Here is a 20,000-nt window from a genome sequence, read left to right as displayed (position 1 = left end):
TATGTGCTGGGGTAGACAAAGAGGCCACTGAACCCAACATTGTAGGTTGTGTGACACACACACACACACACACACTCTCACTCACACACACAGACACACACACTCACACACACAGACACACACACACACACACACACTCTCTCACTCACACACACAGACTCTCTCACTCACTCACACACACACACACACTCTCACTCACACACAGACACACACACTCTCTACTCACACACACAGACACACACACTCTCACTCACACACACACACACACACACACACACTCTCAGCACACACACACACACACACACACTCTCAGCACACACACACACACACACACCTCTCTCACACACACACACACACACACACAGACACACACTTCTCACTCACACACACACACACTCTCTCACTCACACAGACACACACACTCTCTACTCACACACACAGACACACACACTTTCTCACTCACACAGACACACACTCTCACTCACACACACACACACTCTCACCACACAGACACACACATTCTCACTCACACACACAGACACACACCTCTCACTCACACACACACACACACAGACTCTCTTACTCACACACAGACACACACACTCAGGAAGGCAGCTCTGCATTTGAAATGCCATCGTCATTGTCAAAAGCTGGCCGGTTTCATCTTTATGCAAATGAATCATGAACGCCAGGCGCTATCCAATGAAAGGACGAGGTTGTAGGTCCTTTGTTCTACCACAACAGTGACTGTGAAACTTTGGTTCCGCTTACAAGACAAATAATGTTTTAACAATCTCTTCCACGACCACCTAGTAGTCCATAAAACAAACTAAACTAGGATTTGGATGAATATATATTGACTGTTGGTGTTTTCTAGTGAGGGATTTGAAGTTGCATTAGTGGATTTAAATAAAACCAAGATTCCAAATGGCTTGCATATTTGTTTAGGCTATTAATGTGTAAAATTGTGGTCCATTTGTGGAAAAACACTTAAGATACGTTAAAACTGAGTATGAGCTGGTAACTGACATTTTAAACAAAGCGCCCACACGGAGGCTGAGGCGTGGGAGACTGGCCGCCCACATCTATCGACACAACAAAATGAAGTGTCATGCAAAATTAGTGGATCGCACCGTTACTCTCGGCCAGAGTTGGGTGCAGTTAGGATTGATTAGCTTGGTCTTACTCGTCTAGGTTGGGTGGGATGAAGATTGATTAGTCTGGTCTCCCTTTGGCGTCAGGATTGGCGCGTAGTATCACTAAGTTTGGTCTAGTGAGAAACGTAATTTCGATCTCTTTGTATGTCTGGAACATGTGAAGAAATTGACAATAAAGCTGACTTTGACTTTGACTTTGACTCTTGTCTGGGTTGGGTGTGGTGACAATCAACAAGTTTGGTCTTACTCTCGTCAGGGTTGTACTCTGTGATCCAAGTTTTGGCTTACTCTCGGTTGGGTGTGGCGAGGATTGATCAGTGACTGATTAGTTTGATCTTATTCTAATCAGGATTGGGCTTTGTGGTAGATTAGTTTGGTCTTACTCCCATCTGGGTTGATCAGTGATTGATTAGTTGGGTCTTACTCTCATCAGGGTTGATCAGTGACTGATTAGTTGGGTCTTACTCTCATCAGGGTTGATCAGTGACTGATTAGTTGGGTCTTACTCCCATCTGCTTGATCAGTGATTGATTAGTTGGGTCTTACTCTCATCAGGGTTGATCAGCAGGACTGATTATTTGGGTCTTACTCTCATCAGGGTTGATCAGTGACTGATTAGTTGGGTCTTACTCTCATCAGGGTTGATCAGTGACTGATTAGTTGGGTCTTACTCTCATCAGGGTTGATCAGTGATTGATTAGTTGGGTCTTACTCTCATCAGGGTGGGCTGTGGTGAGGATAGCACTGTGGTTCCTCTTCACCTCCTCCACCTTCTCAGACAGAGAGCTGATGAAGCCTCGGATCTGCTCCACCTGGAGAGAGGGATAGAGGGGGAGAGAGAGAGAGGAAGAGAGGGATAGAGGGGGAGAGAGAGAGAGAGGAAGAGAGACGGAAGAAGAGTGAGGAAGAGAGGGAGAGGGAGAGAGGGAGAAGAAGAGAGGGAGAGGAAGAGAGGGAGAGGGAGAGGGGGAGAGGGAAGAGAGGGAGAGGAAGAGAGGGAGAGGGAGAAGGGGAGAGGAAGAGAGGGAGAGGGAGAAGGGGAGAGGGAGAAGGGAGAGGAAGAGAGGGAGAGGGGAGAAGGGGAGGAGGGAGAGAGGAGAGGGAAGAGAGGGAGAGGAGAAGGGAGGGGAGAGAGAGAGAGGAAGAGAGGAGGGAGAAGGAGAGAGGGAGAGGAGAGAGAGCAAAGGAGAGGGAGGAGAGAGGAGAGGAGAGAGGGAGAGGGAGAGGGGAGAGGAAGGAGAAGGAGAGGAAGAGGAGGAGGAGGAGAAGGAGAGGGAGGAGAGGGAGAGGGGAGAGGAAGAGAGGGAGAGGGAGAAGGGGAGAGGGAGAGAGGGAGAGGGAGAAGGGGAGAGGAAGAGAGGGAGAGGGAGAAGGGGAGAGGGAGAAGGAGAGGAAGAGAGGAGAGGGAGAAGGGGAGAGGAAGAGAGGGAGAGGGAGAAGGGGAGAGGAAGAGAGGGAGAGGGAGAAGGGGAGAGGCTTAGGCTTTAGCACTTTGGGCACAATTAAAAGATTAGCATTTAGCACAATTAAAAGATTAGTATTGGAAGATCTATACTCATATGCATCATATTTAAACTAAAATAAATCATATTTATACTCATATGTATCATATTTATACTAAAAATGTATCATATGTTATCATATTTTCCACATTTTGTTATTATGTTTCAGACTCATCTTAAAATCATTTTGTTATGTTTCAGACTCATCTTAAAATCATTTTGTTATGTTTCAGACTCATCTTAAAATCATTTTGTTATGTTTCAGACTCATCTTAACATGGATTCAATTAACTTTTTTTCTCATTAATCTTCATACAAGACTCCAGCATTAAAAAAATCAGATTTTGTTATGAAAATGAAAGACTGAAATATTCTTAACATGGATTCAGACCCTTTGTTATGACACTTAATTAGGCTTGTTCATTGCAACAATACTCCAACTTTTCACAAAAAAAAATTTGTAAATGCATCACATATTTTTTAACTGCAATGTATAGTAAAAAATGAAAGGGTGAAAAATATTCCATTTACATAAGTTATTCAGTATGTTATTTGTTATGACAATATCAATTAATTGAGGCAAAGCTCGTTCTCAAGGCTCAATCTTGCCTAGGGCAACCAAATGGCTAGAGCCGGCCCTGTGTGTGTGTGTGTGTGAAGTACACCCTGCGCTAGACAGCTTTTGTGTGTGTGTGTGTGTGTGTCTGTGTGTGTGTGTGTGTTGAGATGTGATGCATGACACATCAGGTGTTAGCTGCCACTGCTGTTGGTGTGTGTGTGAGAGAGAGAGAGAGAGAGAGAGTGTGAGAGAGAGTGAGAGTGTATGTGTGGAATACCTTTCTTATCTAAGGCTCATTGGGTCATCTCTCTCTCTCTCTCACACACACACACACACACCACATCACCTGCTCAAAGAAGTCATCCATGAATCCCTTCCTCATGTCTGCAACCACCTCATCCTCCTCTTCAAGGTCTTTTCCCTGAAGAAATAAAACATTCAGCACACCACCAGAAAACTGCACACACAAAGTGAGACAACACACAGACACACAGACACACACACACATCAACTAACAACACCAACTCATAACACACACAGGTAAGAGATAGTGTGTGTGTGTGTGTGTGAAAGAGACAGAAAGAGAAAGCATTGTACGTGGGGTGGGGCGTACATTTGCCAAAGAGAAGTATCCTTTCAAAACATTCAATTCTCATGTGGATGAGAGTATGTATGTGAGAGTGAGAGAGTGTGATGGGGAGTGTGTGAGAGTGTGTGTGTGTGAGAGAGAGTGAGATGGGTAGTGTGTGTGTGTGTGTGTGTGTGTGTGTGCACAGACATGGGTGTTCATAGCCTAATTCAGACTCCCTAAGTGGCCCCATGCCTTTGCAATGCAGTTTATGAAAATGCTGTGCTACTGTGCTGTGCTAGCCTAGCCTACTATGCAGGGGCGTCTCCAGCAGTTGAAAACATTCGGGGCTTAGCCCATAGAGTCTAAACGGTTCTCATAACTCCCTTTTTTTTTGCCTGCCCTTCCTGTTCACTTATATGAATCCACCGACTGTTGCCTCATTTGTGACACCTTGATTGCATGTTATGGACACTAATATTTTGACAATTAGATGTAATGACATGTTGCTATCTTGACATTTCTGTCAAGCGAAATATAACGAAATATATAGCCCATAGTGGCGTTTTAAATAAGATGCATCATATGGTTCATGTTATGCTTAGCTTAACGAATCATTAATTCACTAATTCGATTCTACAAAGGTAAAGTAGTTAGCCTAGATAGGCCATAACCAGTGGTGGAATGTAACGAAGTACAAATACTTCGTTACTGTACTTAAGTACATTTTCCACGTATTTGTACTTTACTTAAGTAGAATTTATAGTGCATACTTTTGACTTTTACTTCGTTACATTTTACAGCAATTATCTGAACTTTTACTCCACTACATTTCTACAACACCATCGTTCCTTTTTACGATACATTTTATGATCAGATTTCTTCTCTATAGGGAGGGAAAGTGAAAACCAGCGCCCCAAGTGATTGCGTTCCTATCGAAGAGCAGCTCCAATGTTAAGTCCCATAGACCTATTTTAAAAAAAAAAATATTGTGAAGCCAAATCAGCGATGTTATCCACCAAAAATATTTTTCAGTGTCTATACAGTGAAAATGTCAGACCATATTTTTGCCTTATAAAAAAAAATCGAAATTGTCCTTTTTGACCATATACGAACTAAAAAAGCCACGCGGACTTTACCCTTCGACCTTACTCATGGTAGCATGGTTTGTTTATTAGCCTGGTTAGCATTGCCACTTAACACTTACTGCCAGCTCTTCATGTGAGTAGAAGCACAACACCAGTTATCCAGACATAAAGGTTATCACCACGCGGTTTACATCACCTTCCGTTATTACAAAAATATGTTAAGCCAATTAAGCAAATTGCTGTATTGGTCAGTTAGAGATTAAAAGCGATAAACCTGTGACGTCACATGCAACTGTAGTTTGTTATCACCATGTTACGACAAAAACTTAAAACAATTCAACTGATCCTAAAAATAAGGTATGACCACTTGAAGCAATAGAGGTGACCCCAGTGCCTAACATATGGAAGGCATTAAATTAAGATCCCATTGTGCACCGAGATATATTTTTTAAAAAAAAATCCCATCCCCTCCGCTAAACTCTAGGAACGCAACCAGTAGATGGCGATGAGATTACTTTCCCTCCCTATGCCAAACACGTTTGTTTTACCAGGGGGCGGGGTTGCTACCAAAGATTCTGGAGCTCTACGTGCCCAGCTTCTAAATCTTTGAAACATAAGCTTCTAGTCTAGACCAGGCAAAGCGTGAGCTTGTAGCCACCTGCATTTGGTAGGCTATATTCACCAGACCCATGGCTACTGGACATGCAACTGTGTTCTATGCCTTCTGTCTGTTATCTGCAGAATTAGGGCCTCCTCTCCGATGAAATTGCTACCCGCGGATCAGCGGAGTTACAGGTTATGCCCATGCTTCTGTCACACGTCTGATCATTTGCGGCACAAATGAATGGTAGACTACTGTATTGTAACGATTTGATAGCGACACACACAGTTGTCCAATCAAAAGGTTTATTAGCTGAGAACGAGACCACACAGACCAAGACCAAGATGCAGAAACACTATACACACGGGGCAGGTCAAGAAGACACACACACACTACACTAACAGGGGAGGACGCAGCCCCCCACACAAAAAGGATCACACACGAGGGAAAACTAAAAGGGAAAAATACGCTAACATTACACTCAAAACTAAGGAGCAATACAGACATAAACCCCCCAAATGTTCGCTCTCGTATCCCAGGATGCCCTGCGCGGGAGAACGCAATGTCTTGTGCGCCGACGTTACAGTATTATAGAACCGCTGGCCGAAACGTAACAATTTCCAGATTAAGAAATCTTTATTAATTGTGTGTGATCAAATAAAGAGGCATAGCCTACACTTGGGGGTAGTAATGTGAGCGCTCATTCAATGTCTATGTGCGTCTGCGCAAGTGAAACTGAACTTAATCATAAAGACACCTTTCTCAGCATCTTTTCTGTTCAATCAGCAGAATTGGCATTACGATCCACCCGATGTTTTCCTTGTCTACCCCGTTAAACTTCAGGCTCTCCTGTTTTGCTGAATGATATTACTCAGCAGATCACCCTAGTAGATAACCAGAATTACAGTCTCTAGAATTGTAGGTCAGAATGTAAATTGGGCCACAGATGATAAGCACAATTGCATTAGCTTAAAACTATCTAGTCGAGTATAACCTAAAACTAGCTTAATTAAAATGCCACAGCCCATACTGATTTTTCTTTTGAATATATATATTAAGAGAATACATCATTATGCAAATACTTTTACTTTTAATACTTAACGTACATTTAAAAGCAGGTACTTTTTACTTTTACTTAAGTAGGGTTGTCATTGTGGTACTTTTACTTTTACTAAAGGAAATATTTCTCTGTGTAGCCTATTTGTACTTTTACCTAAGTACTGAGTTTCAGTACTTCCTCCACCACTGGCCATCACTGTTTGGCCAGCTCCAAACTGTAGGCGAGTGAGTGCAGGGCAGGCTGATAACAAATCTGAACTTGTAGCCTAAATGACGACAGCATAACTCCACCACATCGTTGTCCTTGTTGCCTTTATGTTTTCCTTATAACTTTCTTATACTAAACAGGAAATGCAAACAATACTGTTCTACTGTTATATCAGATAATCCCCACAATATGGTGCATCTCTGCAGAGACTTTATCACAAAAGTCTCTACAGGTTGTTGAGTTTGCCCTGTAGATGTGACATCGGAGGCTGGGATGGCGTTCTCTGACTACATGGAAACATTTAGAGTTGCAGACCGGCGGATGGAGCGCAGCGCAGCGCGAGAGGAGAGCTCCCGCTCAGCTGAGCCAACTGCTCCTATACGCGCACCATCTGCCAAAAGCCGTATCTAACACTCCAACCATTTCCGCCATACCTCGGTTAGAATGACAAGGATACCCTGTGAATCATTCATGTTAAACAAATACACCCCTTAAAGACTCACCGATTGTTTCTGTCACTGGCCAAAATGAAAGTAATGAAAACTCGTGCCGAGGCGCGACTGGCCTATTTATAAGCGGACTTGAGGAACAGAATGAAAACAACTTTTGCTCTCTATAAAACAAAAACAAATCCGGAAAGAGGAATAGGCTTATAACAGAATTTCGAAAGCAAGGCAAAAAGTGAGACAACGTGACTGTTGATGGTTTGGTTGCCTTCTGCAATTCACTATAGTTGAACAATTTGAAAGTTTGTCGCGCCACTTACATGTCTAAGTTCATGAGTCCGGTCCTTCATGATCAGACAAACTGTCCACACCTGCGTCTCTGTGACCAGTGTGTATCGTCACCGCGAGAAGCCACCGACCGCAGCCAACAGTTCATTTCAAAGAGCATGCAGACAGGTGTGTGCGGAGTGGATATGCCGTGAGCGCGCGTTTCCAAACGTGACCCCTCCGGATGCCTTTCCTCTTTTGTCCTCTTTTTAAAGGAGGTGGGATTACCGTCAGTGGGTGACGAGGCCGAGCGCGTTTAACCCGTGAATAACCGAAGCATCAGGCCGGCTCCTACTTCAGCACGTTTCAGAAATGCGCAATAAAATAGGCGCACATGGGAACACAAAGCCGCTATTTCCAGCAGGACCGCCGGGCTCTAGGCCGAGGCAAGGGTGGCCTAAGCCCAGCCAAACATTGTGTCTTGCCCACCCAAAGTCAATACATTTTTTTGAAGGGTGGTCAGCCCATAGACAGGTTTTTTCCATAAATACTTAACATTGTCTCCCATAAGTAATAGTCCTGCCAAAGTATTTGTGAAATACATCCCAAATCAGAAAAAGTTGGGATGTTGTGTAACATGCGAATAAAAACTGAATGTAATAATCTGCAAATCTCGTAAACTCATAATTAGTTGCCATAAGGACACATATCAAATGTTGAAAATGACAAATTTGACTATTTCATGAAAAATATATGTTCATTTTGAATTTGATAACAGCAACACGTTTTAAAGTTGTGTAATGATAAAGAAAACAAAAGGAGGAATGTTTCACAACTAATTACTGTAACTGGCAAAATTATTGGGTATGAAAAAGAGCATCCCAGAGAGGCAGAGTCTCTTAGAAGTAAAGAGCTCACTCTGTTCATCACTCTGTGTTAACCTGTGTGGACAAATGATGAAAGAATGTCATTTTAATGCTTCTTAACATGATACCAGGGATTAAAAAATAAAAAAGTAAAAAAAGGCGAGGAGGGGTCCAAGATTTTCAAAAGCTTCTGGTCTTCACTTGAACTTAAAAAAATGTGAATTTATGGCCGTAAAAGATTGCTTGGTGCCCTCTATACATAACATCCCTGTGAGAGATCAGGTCACTTATCTAGGAATTATCATAACCAAAGACCAATCTACAAGGTGCTCTTTAAACTTTAGTCCTACCTTTCAGAAAACACAAAGGAAACTGAATTCATGGTTGCAAAAAGACTTATCTTTTAGAGGTAGAATCTTACTCTCAAAAGCTGATGGTATATCCAGACTTACTTATGGTGCTCTCTTTTTAGCGGTAGATAGTAGCTTGTCCAAAAAAATTGATTCTATGTTGTTTAACTTTATATGGAAAAACAGAATACATTATATTAAAAAGTCTGTTATAATGAACTCTAATCAATTGGGGGGGTTGAACTTTTTAGACTTCACAACCTTAAATAACACTTTCAAAATAAATTGGCTTAGACAATTTATTAATAACCCTGCATCCTAATGGAACTTTATCCCTAACTATATTTTTTCTAAAATTGGTGGCCTGGAGTTTTTATTGATGTGCAATTATAAGATTAGTAAAATCCCTATCAAATTGTCTAACTTTCACAAGCAAATGCTTTTGGCATGGTCTCTCATATATAAGCATAACTTCTCACCTCACAAATGTTACATTTGGAATAACGAGAATATTCTCTACAAAAACAAATCTTTTTTTTTTTTTTGAAAACTGGTTTAACAATAACATTACACTTGTTAGTCAACTTTTTTATTTGAATGGTAAACTATACAAATACTCAGAATTCCTAAGAATTTATCAAATTCCAGTAACTGTAAAGGGATATGCTATTGTTTTTGATGCAATTCCCACTGGGATTATAATGTTGTTAAAAGGTAATAACACCCCCACAACCACTTACTCATCTAAACAATTTACTTGATACTACTGTGGTCGCCTATGCTTCTCAGTAGAAAATCACAGTATCAATAGGGAAGATCAGAGCGTTATTCCAGACTGAAATTGTTACTATTCCCTATGTTATTCCATACTGGAATGGTATAGTAGAGAATATCCCTTTGGAAGAAAGTGTGGTCCTTGCCTTTCAAATACATTGTCACTAATAAAGTGAGAGAGATTTCATTTAAACTAATAATACACAGGTTTTATCCAGCAAAATCCTTCCTTAAAAGATACAAGCAGGATATTGAGTCCAGCTGCTCATTTTGTAATAGCACTGATGAAAACGTGTCACATCTTTTTTGGAGTTGTACCCACACAGTGAAATTCTGGTCAGAATTCCTAAAGTTCATTCACACAGTATTAATCCCAGATTTTTCATTTTGTTTTAAGGATATTTTTTTTGGTATGTTTGACCTTTGAAGCTGAATATGAAGGTAAACACTTCATAATAAATCTTTTATTTCTATATGCTAAATACCACATCCATAGGAGCAAATTCAGTGGTTCTAAACCATTTTTTCTGTTTTATGATTGAGTTTAGACATTACATTGATTCAATTAGGTACTCAAAAAAATACTAAGGCCATGAGAACTCTGATTCTGTATGAGTCGTATGTGACCTTAAAGGGTTATTAATGTGTTTTTTTTCTGCCTACCTGCCCGTCCACCTTGGCCTAATGTGACTGTGGCTGTACCCCTGTATGTTGTGTATTTAATGTAATATTGTATGTCTTTTGTTCTGTCTATTTTGTGTTGTATTTGACTACAATGAAATAAGTAAATAAAAAAAAAAAAAAAAAAAAAAAAAAAAACATTCCGGGAAGGCAGCTCTGCATTTGAAATAATGTCGCACGTCAAAAAGCTGGGCGAAGCCCATCTTTATGCAAATGAATCCGTTGAACGCGAGGCGACTCTCCAATGAAAGGACAAGGTTGTAGGTCCTTTGTACTACCACAACAGTGCCTGTGAAACTTTGGTTCCGCTTACAAGACAAATAATGTTTTTAATGATCTCTTCCACGACCACCCAGTAGGCCATAAAACAAACGAAACTAGGATTTGGATGAATATATTGACTATATATTGAATACTGTTAAGTACATGCCTAAAATTGTGGTCCATTTGTGGAAAAACACTTAAGATACTGTAGCGTCGGTGGATGTACATGTTTAACGTTGAATGAGTGTCTCCCAGAATGCAGTGCGAGTGAATGCTCTAATGTGTAATGTCGGTTATAATAGTTGTAGCTGCCTTCACCATGTTGTGTATTTGTTAGCGTGTTAGTTTCTTTGGTTGTACCTCATGTGTTTATCCTCATGTTGATGTGTGTGGTAAACCCTTATTGTGTGTTACATGTGCGGCTGAGACTACCTCTGTGAGTCTGCCTGTTCCAATAAATGGCCGTCCTGGCCAAAGGTGAATCTTGTCTGAGGGTGAGATCGCTACAATAAGTTAAAATGAACTGATTATGACCTGGAAGTTAACCTCCTACGGAGCAGGCTAGTTGTGTTGCAGAAATTCTCAGTTACCAAGCTGGGCTTCACGTAAGCCACAATAATGGTGTGAAATTGTTTTAAAAAGCTTAAAACTGTAGACCATATTGTAAGTCACTTTGGTTAAAAATGTGTCAGCCAAATATAATGTAATGTAATGGAAAGGAACTGACTCAAATTAGCGAGACTTATGGCAATAAGCAGGTTTAGCCTTTAGCGAGGTTGATGGAATTACCCCCCAGGAAGAAGCAGGAAAGGGATACAGTCTTGTTGGGAAACAATTTTATGTCATAGATTTGTCATCCAACATCAGACTATTTACAAACATTAAAAGAGACCAGAACCATCGGAGGACCAGAGCCGTCGGAGGACCAGAGCCATCGGGTTAGGAGGATGTCCTCGCCTCTCCATCATCCATCCATCTGTCCATCAGGCTCCCGCAGCACAGCAGCTAGACGCTGCACTCAGAGAGTGGACGAGCCGGAGAGACGAGCTGGAGAGAGTCCAGCCACAGGTGAAAGGCCAGGAGGCGGAGTCACGGGTGTGGGGGGCGGAGCCACATGTCCATCATGCCCCGTCGACAGGACCGGTCCAGTTCCGGTCATCTCAGAAGTGAGGTCTCCGGTGCCGACCCGTGTACTTGGTGTCAGCACGCACTTCCCTGCAGGGGCAGGAGGGGCCAGTCAGTACAGGGGTACGCACACACGCACACACACACGCGCACACACACACACGCACACACAATCAAACCTCTCACACACACACACACACACACACACACACACGCGCACGCACGCACAATCAAATCAAAGAAATCTGAAAAAATGACCAGGTGTACCTATGTTACCCAGTACCCAGGAGACACACTGTAAAACTACTTTTATGTAAGATCAATACCTTCCAAGATACAGCCAGTTTTATTTGGGGGGGCGGGGGTCAAAGTTGTCAAAGTTCACAAGCCCATAGCACAACGTCCATGTAGGAGGCTCAACGTTTGCATGCTGGTACATAAATATTTATAGTATGTAGCAAAATCTTCACGTTTGGTCTGGATGATCCTTCATGGTCATAGCTGTCCCTCAAAGTTGATCAAAATGTTTTTGGCTGGGCTCTGTTTAGGCCTTCAGAAGACATTTGTACTCAACATAGGCTCTTGATTTATTTTCCTTATTGAGATAAGTAGAAAATACATTTCTTCAGGGTCTGAACAGCAGACTTCACATGTCTGCAAAATGATTTTGGATCTCTTTTCCAGAGAATCCAAACACCTTGAGGGAAAATGCAAAGATCTTTACTTTAGTTTTTATTCTCCATGATCCCTTCTTTTTAAAAACACCAATTTGACTCGTCTTATGCAAATCTTTTTTTTCATTTTTCACGCTGAGCATGGGCAAAATGCACCATTGACATTAATATGCTTTGTATAGAGTAACCACAGGTAGCACTGAAATGTTAAAGGATAACCCCCCCTGCTGAGGTACTCTCAGGTGATCACATCAGAGCAAAATCAGAGCACTCTTTACATCGCCAGAGCACTCTTTACATCGTCAGAGCACTCTTTACATTGTCAGAGCACTCTTTACATTTGTCAGAGCACTCTTTACATCAATGCTATACAAAACATATTGATCTCAATGGTGCACTTTGCGTTTCGTATAGCATTGATGTAAAGAGTAAATAACCGAAGGCAAATTTTGCTCTGACGTGATCACCTGAGAGTACCTGAGCAGAGGTGGGGATATCCTTTTCCATTTCACAGTGAGTCTCCTAGATCAGGGGTTCCCAAACGTTTCCACGACAAGGCCCCCCAAATACCACTAGGTTCTGGCCAAGGACCCCCTTGATGTGTTATTAAACCCATCGACAATACTACAGCAAATTTAAAAATACATTAATCTAATCCTAATAATTATTTTAGCCACAAGCACTTCACGATGGAGCATACAGTGTGTAAAATTACATTTGGGGCTTTCTGCTATAAGAGAGCTATCACTCTACTATTATTCCCAGTCATTATCATGGAAAATAATGTTCAGATATGCGACAAATTATTATAATGGCATTGTATAACAACCCTCATAGTAATAGGTATATTTAAAATTTTTCAAATGTATTTATTTGTTGCTTTTATTTTTCCCTCCAACTTGCTGAGGCCCCCCTGGCACCCCCTCACGGCCCCGGCCCCCACTTTGAAAACCACTGGCCTAGGTGACATAGGTACACCTGGTCATTTTACAGTGTGTCTCCTAGGTAACATAGGTACACCTGGTCATTTTACAGTGTGTCTCCTGGGTAACATAGGTACACCTGGTCATTTATTCAGAATTTTTTGAGACATAAGTGCGTGGGCCATGGTTGAATTGACGTAGAATGACCCTTTTATAACCAATACGCGATCAATAAGTTATCAATACATTATCCCATGCAATCAATACATCATCAAATACACAATCAATACGCCATCAATACGTTGCCACCAAATCGTACAATTGGACTCATCTGTCTTTTTACCTCATCAGTCACTTCATGCATAAGCACTGACATGTCTAGAAACACTGAAATATGCCATGTCTGTTTGATTTCTAAGAGGCTCTAAGGCAGCGGTCCCCAACCACCGGGCCGCAGGACATTCCTAACCGGGCCGTAGCCCCACGCATATGAGTTTAAAAAAAAAAAATGCATGCAAACTAAACTAAATTTAATTTAATAAGGTCACGTTTTTTACATGGCATAGGTCTATATGCAGTTGTTTGATTGCACGATGTTTGCATTTTGCAAGGTCTATTTTCTTACGCCTGTCTGTCCCGCTTCAACACTTTTACATATTGCCTTTTAGCGCGGGCGCGCAGCCTCAGGTCAGCTCACGCCACTTGATCAGTTCTTACGAACGGTAGTGTCATACGGTTAGCTAAACTGCTAGAATGAGCAACAAAAACAAGCATCTTTAGCAGGTCACTGGCCAGAGTGTTTGAGCTTTTTAGAGCCGCTGCAGAGATTTCTTAAAGAAAAAAAGTCACCGCTAGCTGAATATTTTAGTGATGAGGACTGGGTGTCAAAACTCGCTACCTGTGTGACATATTCGGTTGCTTAATGACCTCAACCCGTCACCCAGGGGAGAATGACGACAGTCTTTAAACTGGCAGATAAAGTCGCTGCATTTAAAGCCAAGCTTGATTTGTGGGGACTTAATTTAGTGGACCGGGTGTATTTGATATGTTCCAAACAGTAGTGGGGGTTTTGGGGAGACTGAGGCAGGGCCCTTTCTCTCGCAGCTGGTGCGCGATCACCTTGTTGGCGCTTTCAAATGAGTTTGAGCGTTACTTCTCATCCTCCAAAGATCCACGGCAAACCAATGAGTGGGTCCGCAACCCATTTGTTAACATCCCTAATAGTCCTAACTTGTCAGTGCAGGAGGAAGAGCAGTTGATCTAAATTGCAAATGACGGTGGTCTTAAGAGTGTGTATAAGGAAACCTCTCTTGGCGGGTTTTGGATCAAAACCAAAGCAGAATATCCCAAGATAGCCGTAAAAGCGCTGGAAAACGCTTCCCACCACGCATGTATGTAGGCTGGGTTTTCGCAATGACTGCAACTAGACAAATTGGCGAATTGACTGACATTTCAAACACACTGAGGGTGTCACTGTCTTCCATCACCCCAGATGGAACCTTCTTGTTGCAGGGAAACAAGCACAGGGCTCCCCACTGATTATATTCGTCAGAATGCACGCTTTAGTTCCATGTTTTGTTCCCATATTTTGTTAAGCATGTTCACACTTATAGATGTAGCTTCAAGTTGTTCAATATTCATAGTTCATATTGTTCAATTTTCACTTCAAGTTCATGTTTTTCACAAGAGATCGTTACCTTCACTGTTCTTTTCAAGTAATGCATGCACAACACATATGGAACATGGAACCCCCGACCCCCCCCCGCCAGTCCGTGAAAAAAAAAAATAGGAATCAAAGCGGTCCATGGTACATAAAAGGTTGGGGACCCCTGCTCTAAGGTAATGAAATATGACATATTTGTTAATTGTTTAAAAAACTTTTTTTTAAGGTATCGTGGCCGTATTGATTCTGCGATTCCCAGCCCTAACTCACACACACACACGCACACACACGCACCGGCCCTGCCTCCTGCGTCTCTCCTTCTTCTCCACGATCCAGTCTTTGCTCTTCTTCACGCTCCTCCCCCTCATGCTCTTAAAGCGGGACCTGTCACCGTGGCAACACAGTACGTCGTCACCATAGAGAACAAACAACACTCACACACCGACACTCATGGAGACGCGGTTAAAAAAATACAGGCTTGTGTGTTTTAGTGCTCATTCAAACTGCCACCCTCGGACTGGGGGTGTGTGTGTGTGTGAGGAAGGAAAACCCCCCAGAGCGGTCTGTGTTCCGGGGGGACGACGCCCTCTCTTCCTCTCGGTCAAACTGCTCGTTCAGCAGGAGGGAAGGGGTGACCCTCTACTGATCACGGGCCTGACCTTACAGATGACCACTAACCCTTTAATGATCACGGGCCTGACCTTACAGAAGACCACTAACCCTTTAATGATGACTGATGACCACTAGCCCTCTACTGATCATGGATGACCACTAACCCTTTAATGATCACAGATGACCACTAACCCTCTACTGATCACAGGCCTGACCTTACAGGTGACCACTAACCCTTTAATGATCACAGATGACCACTAACCCTTTAATGATCACGGGCCTGACCTCACAGATGAGGTCTGTGTGTGCTGTGTGTGTATTAATAGCGGCGATGCGGTGTATGTCGTGGTGTGTGTGTGTGTGGGGTGTGTGTGATTAATATTGGGTGTGCATGCGTGTGTGCATCGCAGGTGTGTGTATGCGTCGGATGCGTGTGTATGCGTCTGCGTCGCGTGTGTGGCATCGCGTCGCGTAAATGCCGTGCGTGTGTGTGTGTCGCGTCGCGATGCGTGCATCGTGTGCATGTAGTGTGTGCATAGCAATTGTGCTGTGTAGTATTGTGTGTGTATTGTTATTGTGGGGTGTGCAGGGTGTATTATGCGTGCGTCGCGGCGATGCGTGTGTGTCGCGGTGTGTGGGTGTGTATTGTGTGCGCAGTCGTTGTGCGTAGGTTATTGCATTACGCGGCACATCGTTGTGTCATCGTTGATAATCTTGACGTTGCACCTCGCGCTGTAAACTGAGCCTGAGAGGACACTCCTCTCTCCACCGTCTCTGATCCGAGACCCTGAAACATCAGAGAACACAGAGCAGGTCAGGAGCCACAAACCACTACTACTGCTGTTGCTACACAAATAACTATTATTATTATGCATTACCACTACACAAATAACTATTATTATTATGCATTACCACTACTGCTACACAAATAACTATTATTATTATTACTACTACTGCTACACAAATAACTACTACTGCTACACAAATAACTATTATTATTACTACTGCTGCTACACAAATAACTATTATTATTACTATAGCATTTACTACTACTACTACTACTACTGCTGCTGCTGCTGCGGGGTATTCCATCAACCTCGCTAATGAAGGCGGCGCTTAACAGAAATAGCCTGGCTTGAACTAGCATAGACTTTCACTTGGGGCTGAAGCCGTTCCATTAACTCAAGTTAGTGGCATCTTGGCCTCATTTATTCAAACGAGGTTTAGTTCAGCTTTATCTCTGCTCGTGTAACGCAGGTAGAAGACCAAAAACAATAGATTGATCTAAAAATGTTGTAAAATTAAGACAATACTAGACGATTTCTTTTCGATAGGCAAGCGCCAGCTACAGGATTTTCATCGAAAGTCATCAAATTTAACATTGAGAGAAAAAAAAAGAGATTGCCTACAGAAATTGGAGAATAATGAAAGCATACATTTAAAACAACAATGCTAATGGTTTGAAATCAGTTGCGAAGTTTGATTGGCTTCACTCTTGAACACATAGACTATACAGTCTATGCTTGAACAGAACGAGTGAATGAATAAATAGTATAAACTCAAACAACTTTGGCATATATTCAAAACTATCTATAGCCTACGTTCTTTTATTAAAAGAGTTCACTCCAAATTATTGTCTATGTGTAGGTGGTCATAAAACTAGATGTACCGCAGAGCGGTACAAAATATGACCGCCGCCCAGTCCAGCACATTTTTCCCACAAAAATAAATCACGCTGAAAGGCCTATATGATTCTAACTGTTGCACTAAATTGCATTATCCACACTGGTATCTTCTAGACAACAAGTACTAAAACATAATTAGTTCATAGATTTCACATGTAAAATTCATTTTATACAACCCCACCCCCATCTTGCCTGTTCATAATTTTGAGAAATTCTTGAATTGTGTGTTTGTGTTATGTACAATGTTTATGTTTATGTGTGTGTATGTGTGCGCTTTGTGTGTGTTTGTGCAGTATGTTGTTTGTGCATATGCATGCATGCATCATATGTCTACTGTGTGAGTATGTGTCATAATGATGATTACTGTGAATGTATGTGTGCGCAGTGTATCTGTTTATGCACATGTGTGCATATGGAATGGGTTAACATGACCCCTGAAGGCAAACATTCGGAAAAATTGGTCATCCTAGGCCCTACAGTTCTCAAGATATTCACAGAAAAACTGTGTTCGCCCTACCCTCCTTTCGGGGTCCAGTCCAGTGGGGGCTACAGATCAAAACGAAAAACGATGGTTCCATGCTATCCATGTGGGGTTACATGCCCACCAAGTTTCAGGTCCCGAACCCCAAATGGTTTTTTCAGTGTCCTGGGAATCCTTGTTGGTGTAAGTCACTAAATGTACACATAAATGATTTTATTGTAAGGCCCCCCATGAACGAGATATTAAAAAGTTCACAAAACTTGGCATGCATTCGAGGGTGTCATAATGATCCTACACTTTCAATTTCGTGCAGTTTTGACCATGTCAGCCAGAGATATTGTGGTGAAAACACCTAATTTTTGCTTTTTAATTTTTTAACTAGGTGGGTTTATACATGAAATAAGTGGTAATGGGATGGGCTGAAATGCCCCCTTAAGACCAACATACAAAAAAAAAAGGTGGACCTCCTAGGCCCCACGGTTCTCGAGATATTCACAGAAAACTGTCTCCGCCACCTACAGGCCAGTTGGTGTATAGTAACATAAATTAATTTATTGTGTGGCCCCCATGAACGGAATTCCACAAAACTTGGCGTGCATTCAGAGGGTGTCATAATGATCCTACACTTCCAATTTCGTGCAGTTTTGACTATGTTAGGTCACAGATACCAAGTGATTATAACACCTCATTTTTACTTTTTTTGTGTTTAACTAGGTGGCGCTTATACATGAAATGAGTGGTTATGGAATGGGCTGACATGGCCCCTTGAGATCAACATAAAAAAAAAAAATGGTCCTCCTAAACCCTACGGTTCTCGAGATATTCACAGAAAACTGTGTTCGCCCTACCCTCCTTCGGGGGTCCAGTCCAGTGGGGCTACAGATCAAAACGAAAAACGATGGTTCCATGCCATCCATTTGGAGTTACATGCCTACCAAGTTTTGTGTATCCCGGTCTTTCAGTGTCCCGGAATCCTTTGACGGAAATTTGGACATGAAAAAAAAAAAAAAGAAAAAAATTAAAAAAAAAAAAAAAAAAAAAAAAAATCTGACTAAACCTATATGACTGCCGCAGGCTGCTGGGGTCATAATAAATTAGTATCAACATAATATCCTATTGTCTCCTTTAAGTCCCAAACTGTTTGAAATAAAATGATCTGAAATGCAATGGCTTTCAATTCAATTTATGCCTAGTATTTAATCTGTGTAGCACACAGTTGATTTCACGCTCATGAACAATCGCCGACACATGAAGCAGTTTTAATTATTAGCTGCCTAGGCTAGAAAAATAATTATCCTTGGCTTGCATCAGATATAATATAGCCCACTGGCAAAGCTGTCACTGAACAGCCTACCAAATGTGCATGACCCTTTATCAGCAGTAGACATGTGTCCTTCATCAAAGATTATAACTAAAATGCCACCATCAAGGTGATAAACAATGTAGCCTTAATACCAGTGGGAAGCTTAACCTGCTTAACACGCGAAAAATGGAATTCCTTTGCTATGCCGCTCGCCGCACGCTACACCACCACCGAACGAATTGGACGAGAGTAGTTAACCACGATTCCTAGAACCACATAAAGTGAAGTTAAAACATTTTAATCAGATAATCTTCATACATTCTTTGGAGCTAGTGAATGTAAATCCATGCTTAATTGCACTGTCGGAAAAACATTTCTAGACCTACTTCTATTTTTGAAGTTGTAGGCTACAGGTGACGAGCACAGGTTGACGGAACCATCTTTTTTGGACTCGTTTTTTTTTCCGATTGATCGTTTTTTTTGCAACACAGCTTAATTTAGTTTTTGAGTTACCCTGCTACGGAGCAGGTTAGTTCTGTGGCATTAATTCCCATGGTTACCAAGCTGGGATTCACGTTAACCTCATTAATGGAACGGAATTCTCACTAAAATTCATGCAGACTTATCTAAAATAAGCCAGGTTTGGCCTTTAGCGAGGTTGATGGAATACCCCCCTGCTATACAAATAACTATTATTATTATTACTACTACTACACACACACACACACACACTACTACTACTGCTATACAAATAACGCTTATTATATTATTATTACTACTACACTAGAATATTTACTCATAAGATGATCACATGTGACAGGGGTGATGACTAAAGGACAGAGGTGAAAGGTCACGGCTCAGAACTGACCTTGGGCAACATCCCACTCACTCCAGCAAACAGGCACAGAAAGAACCTGCAAATGGAGACACACACAAGCCTGTGTGAGCACATCAACACACACACACAGACAGACACACACACACGTCTATGTGAGCACCACACACACACACACGTCTACGTGAGCACCACACACACACACACGCCTGTGTGAGCACATCAACACACACACACAGACAGACACACACACGTCTGGGTGAGCACCACACACACACGTCTATGTGAGCACATCAACACACACACACA

General features: G+C 42.0%; 2 protein-coding genes across 2 annotated transcripts in view; both read right to left on the bottom strand.

The window, feature by feature from the left end:
* stx1a (syntaxin 1A (brain)) overlaps nt 1-7,685 on the bottom strand; it is a 26,144-nt gene extending 18,459 nt beyond the window's left edge. Inside the window, 3 exon segments of the mRNA XM_048266329.1 lie at nt 1,829-1,969; nt 3,565-3,639; nt 7,509-7,685. Coding sequence (XP_048122286.1) covers nt 1,829-1,969; nt 3,565-3,639; nt 7,509-7,538 — 246 coding nt within the window. The 5' untranslated portion in view covers nt 7,539-7,685.
* A 3,526-nt stretch (nt 7,686-11,211) lies between these two features.
* The window catches only part of bud23 (BUD23 rRNA methyltransferase and ribosome maturation factor), a 13,218-nt gene continuing 4,429 nt past the window's right edge, over nt 11,212-20,000 (bottom strand). The window contains 4 exon segments of the mRNA XM_048266173.1: nt 11,212-11,605; nt 15,070-15,159; nt 16,107-16,174; nt 19,725-19,770. Coding sequence (XP_048122130.1) covers nt 11,551-11,605; nt 15,070-15,159; nt 16,107-16,174; nt 19,725-19,770 — 259 coding nt within the window. The 3' untranslated portion in view covers nt 11,212-11,550.

The sequence above is a fragment of the Alosa alosa genome, chromosome 16, assembly GCF_017589495.1.
Source record: "Alosa alosa isolate M-15738 ecotype Scorff River chromosome 16, AALO_Geno_1.1, whole genome shotgun sequence".
Taxonomy (NCBI): Eukaryota; Metazoa; Chordata; class Actinopteri; order Clupeiformes; family Clupeidae; genus Alosa; species Alosa alosa.
The sequence above is the reverse complement of the archived record's forward strand: the minus strand, read 5'-3'. Positions and strand labels throughout refer to the sequence as shown.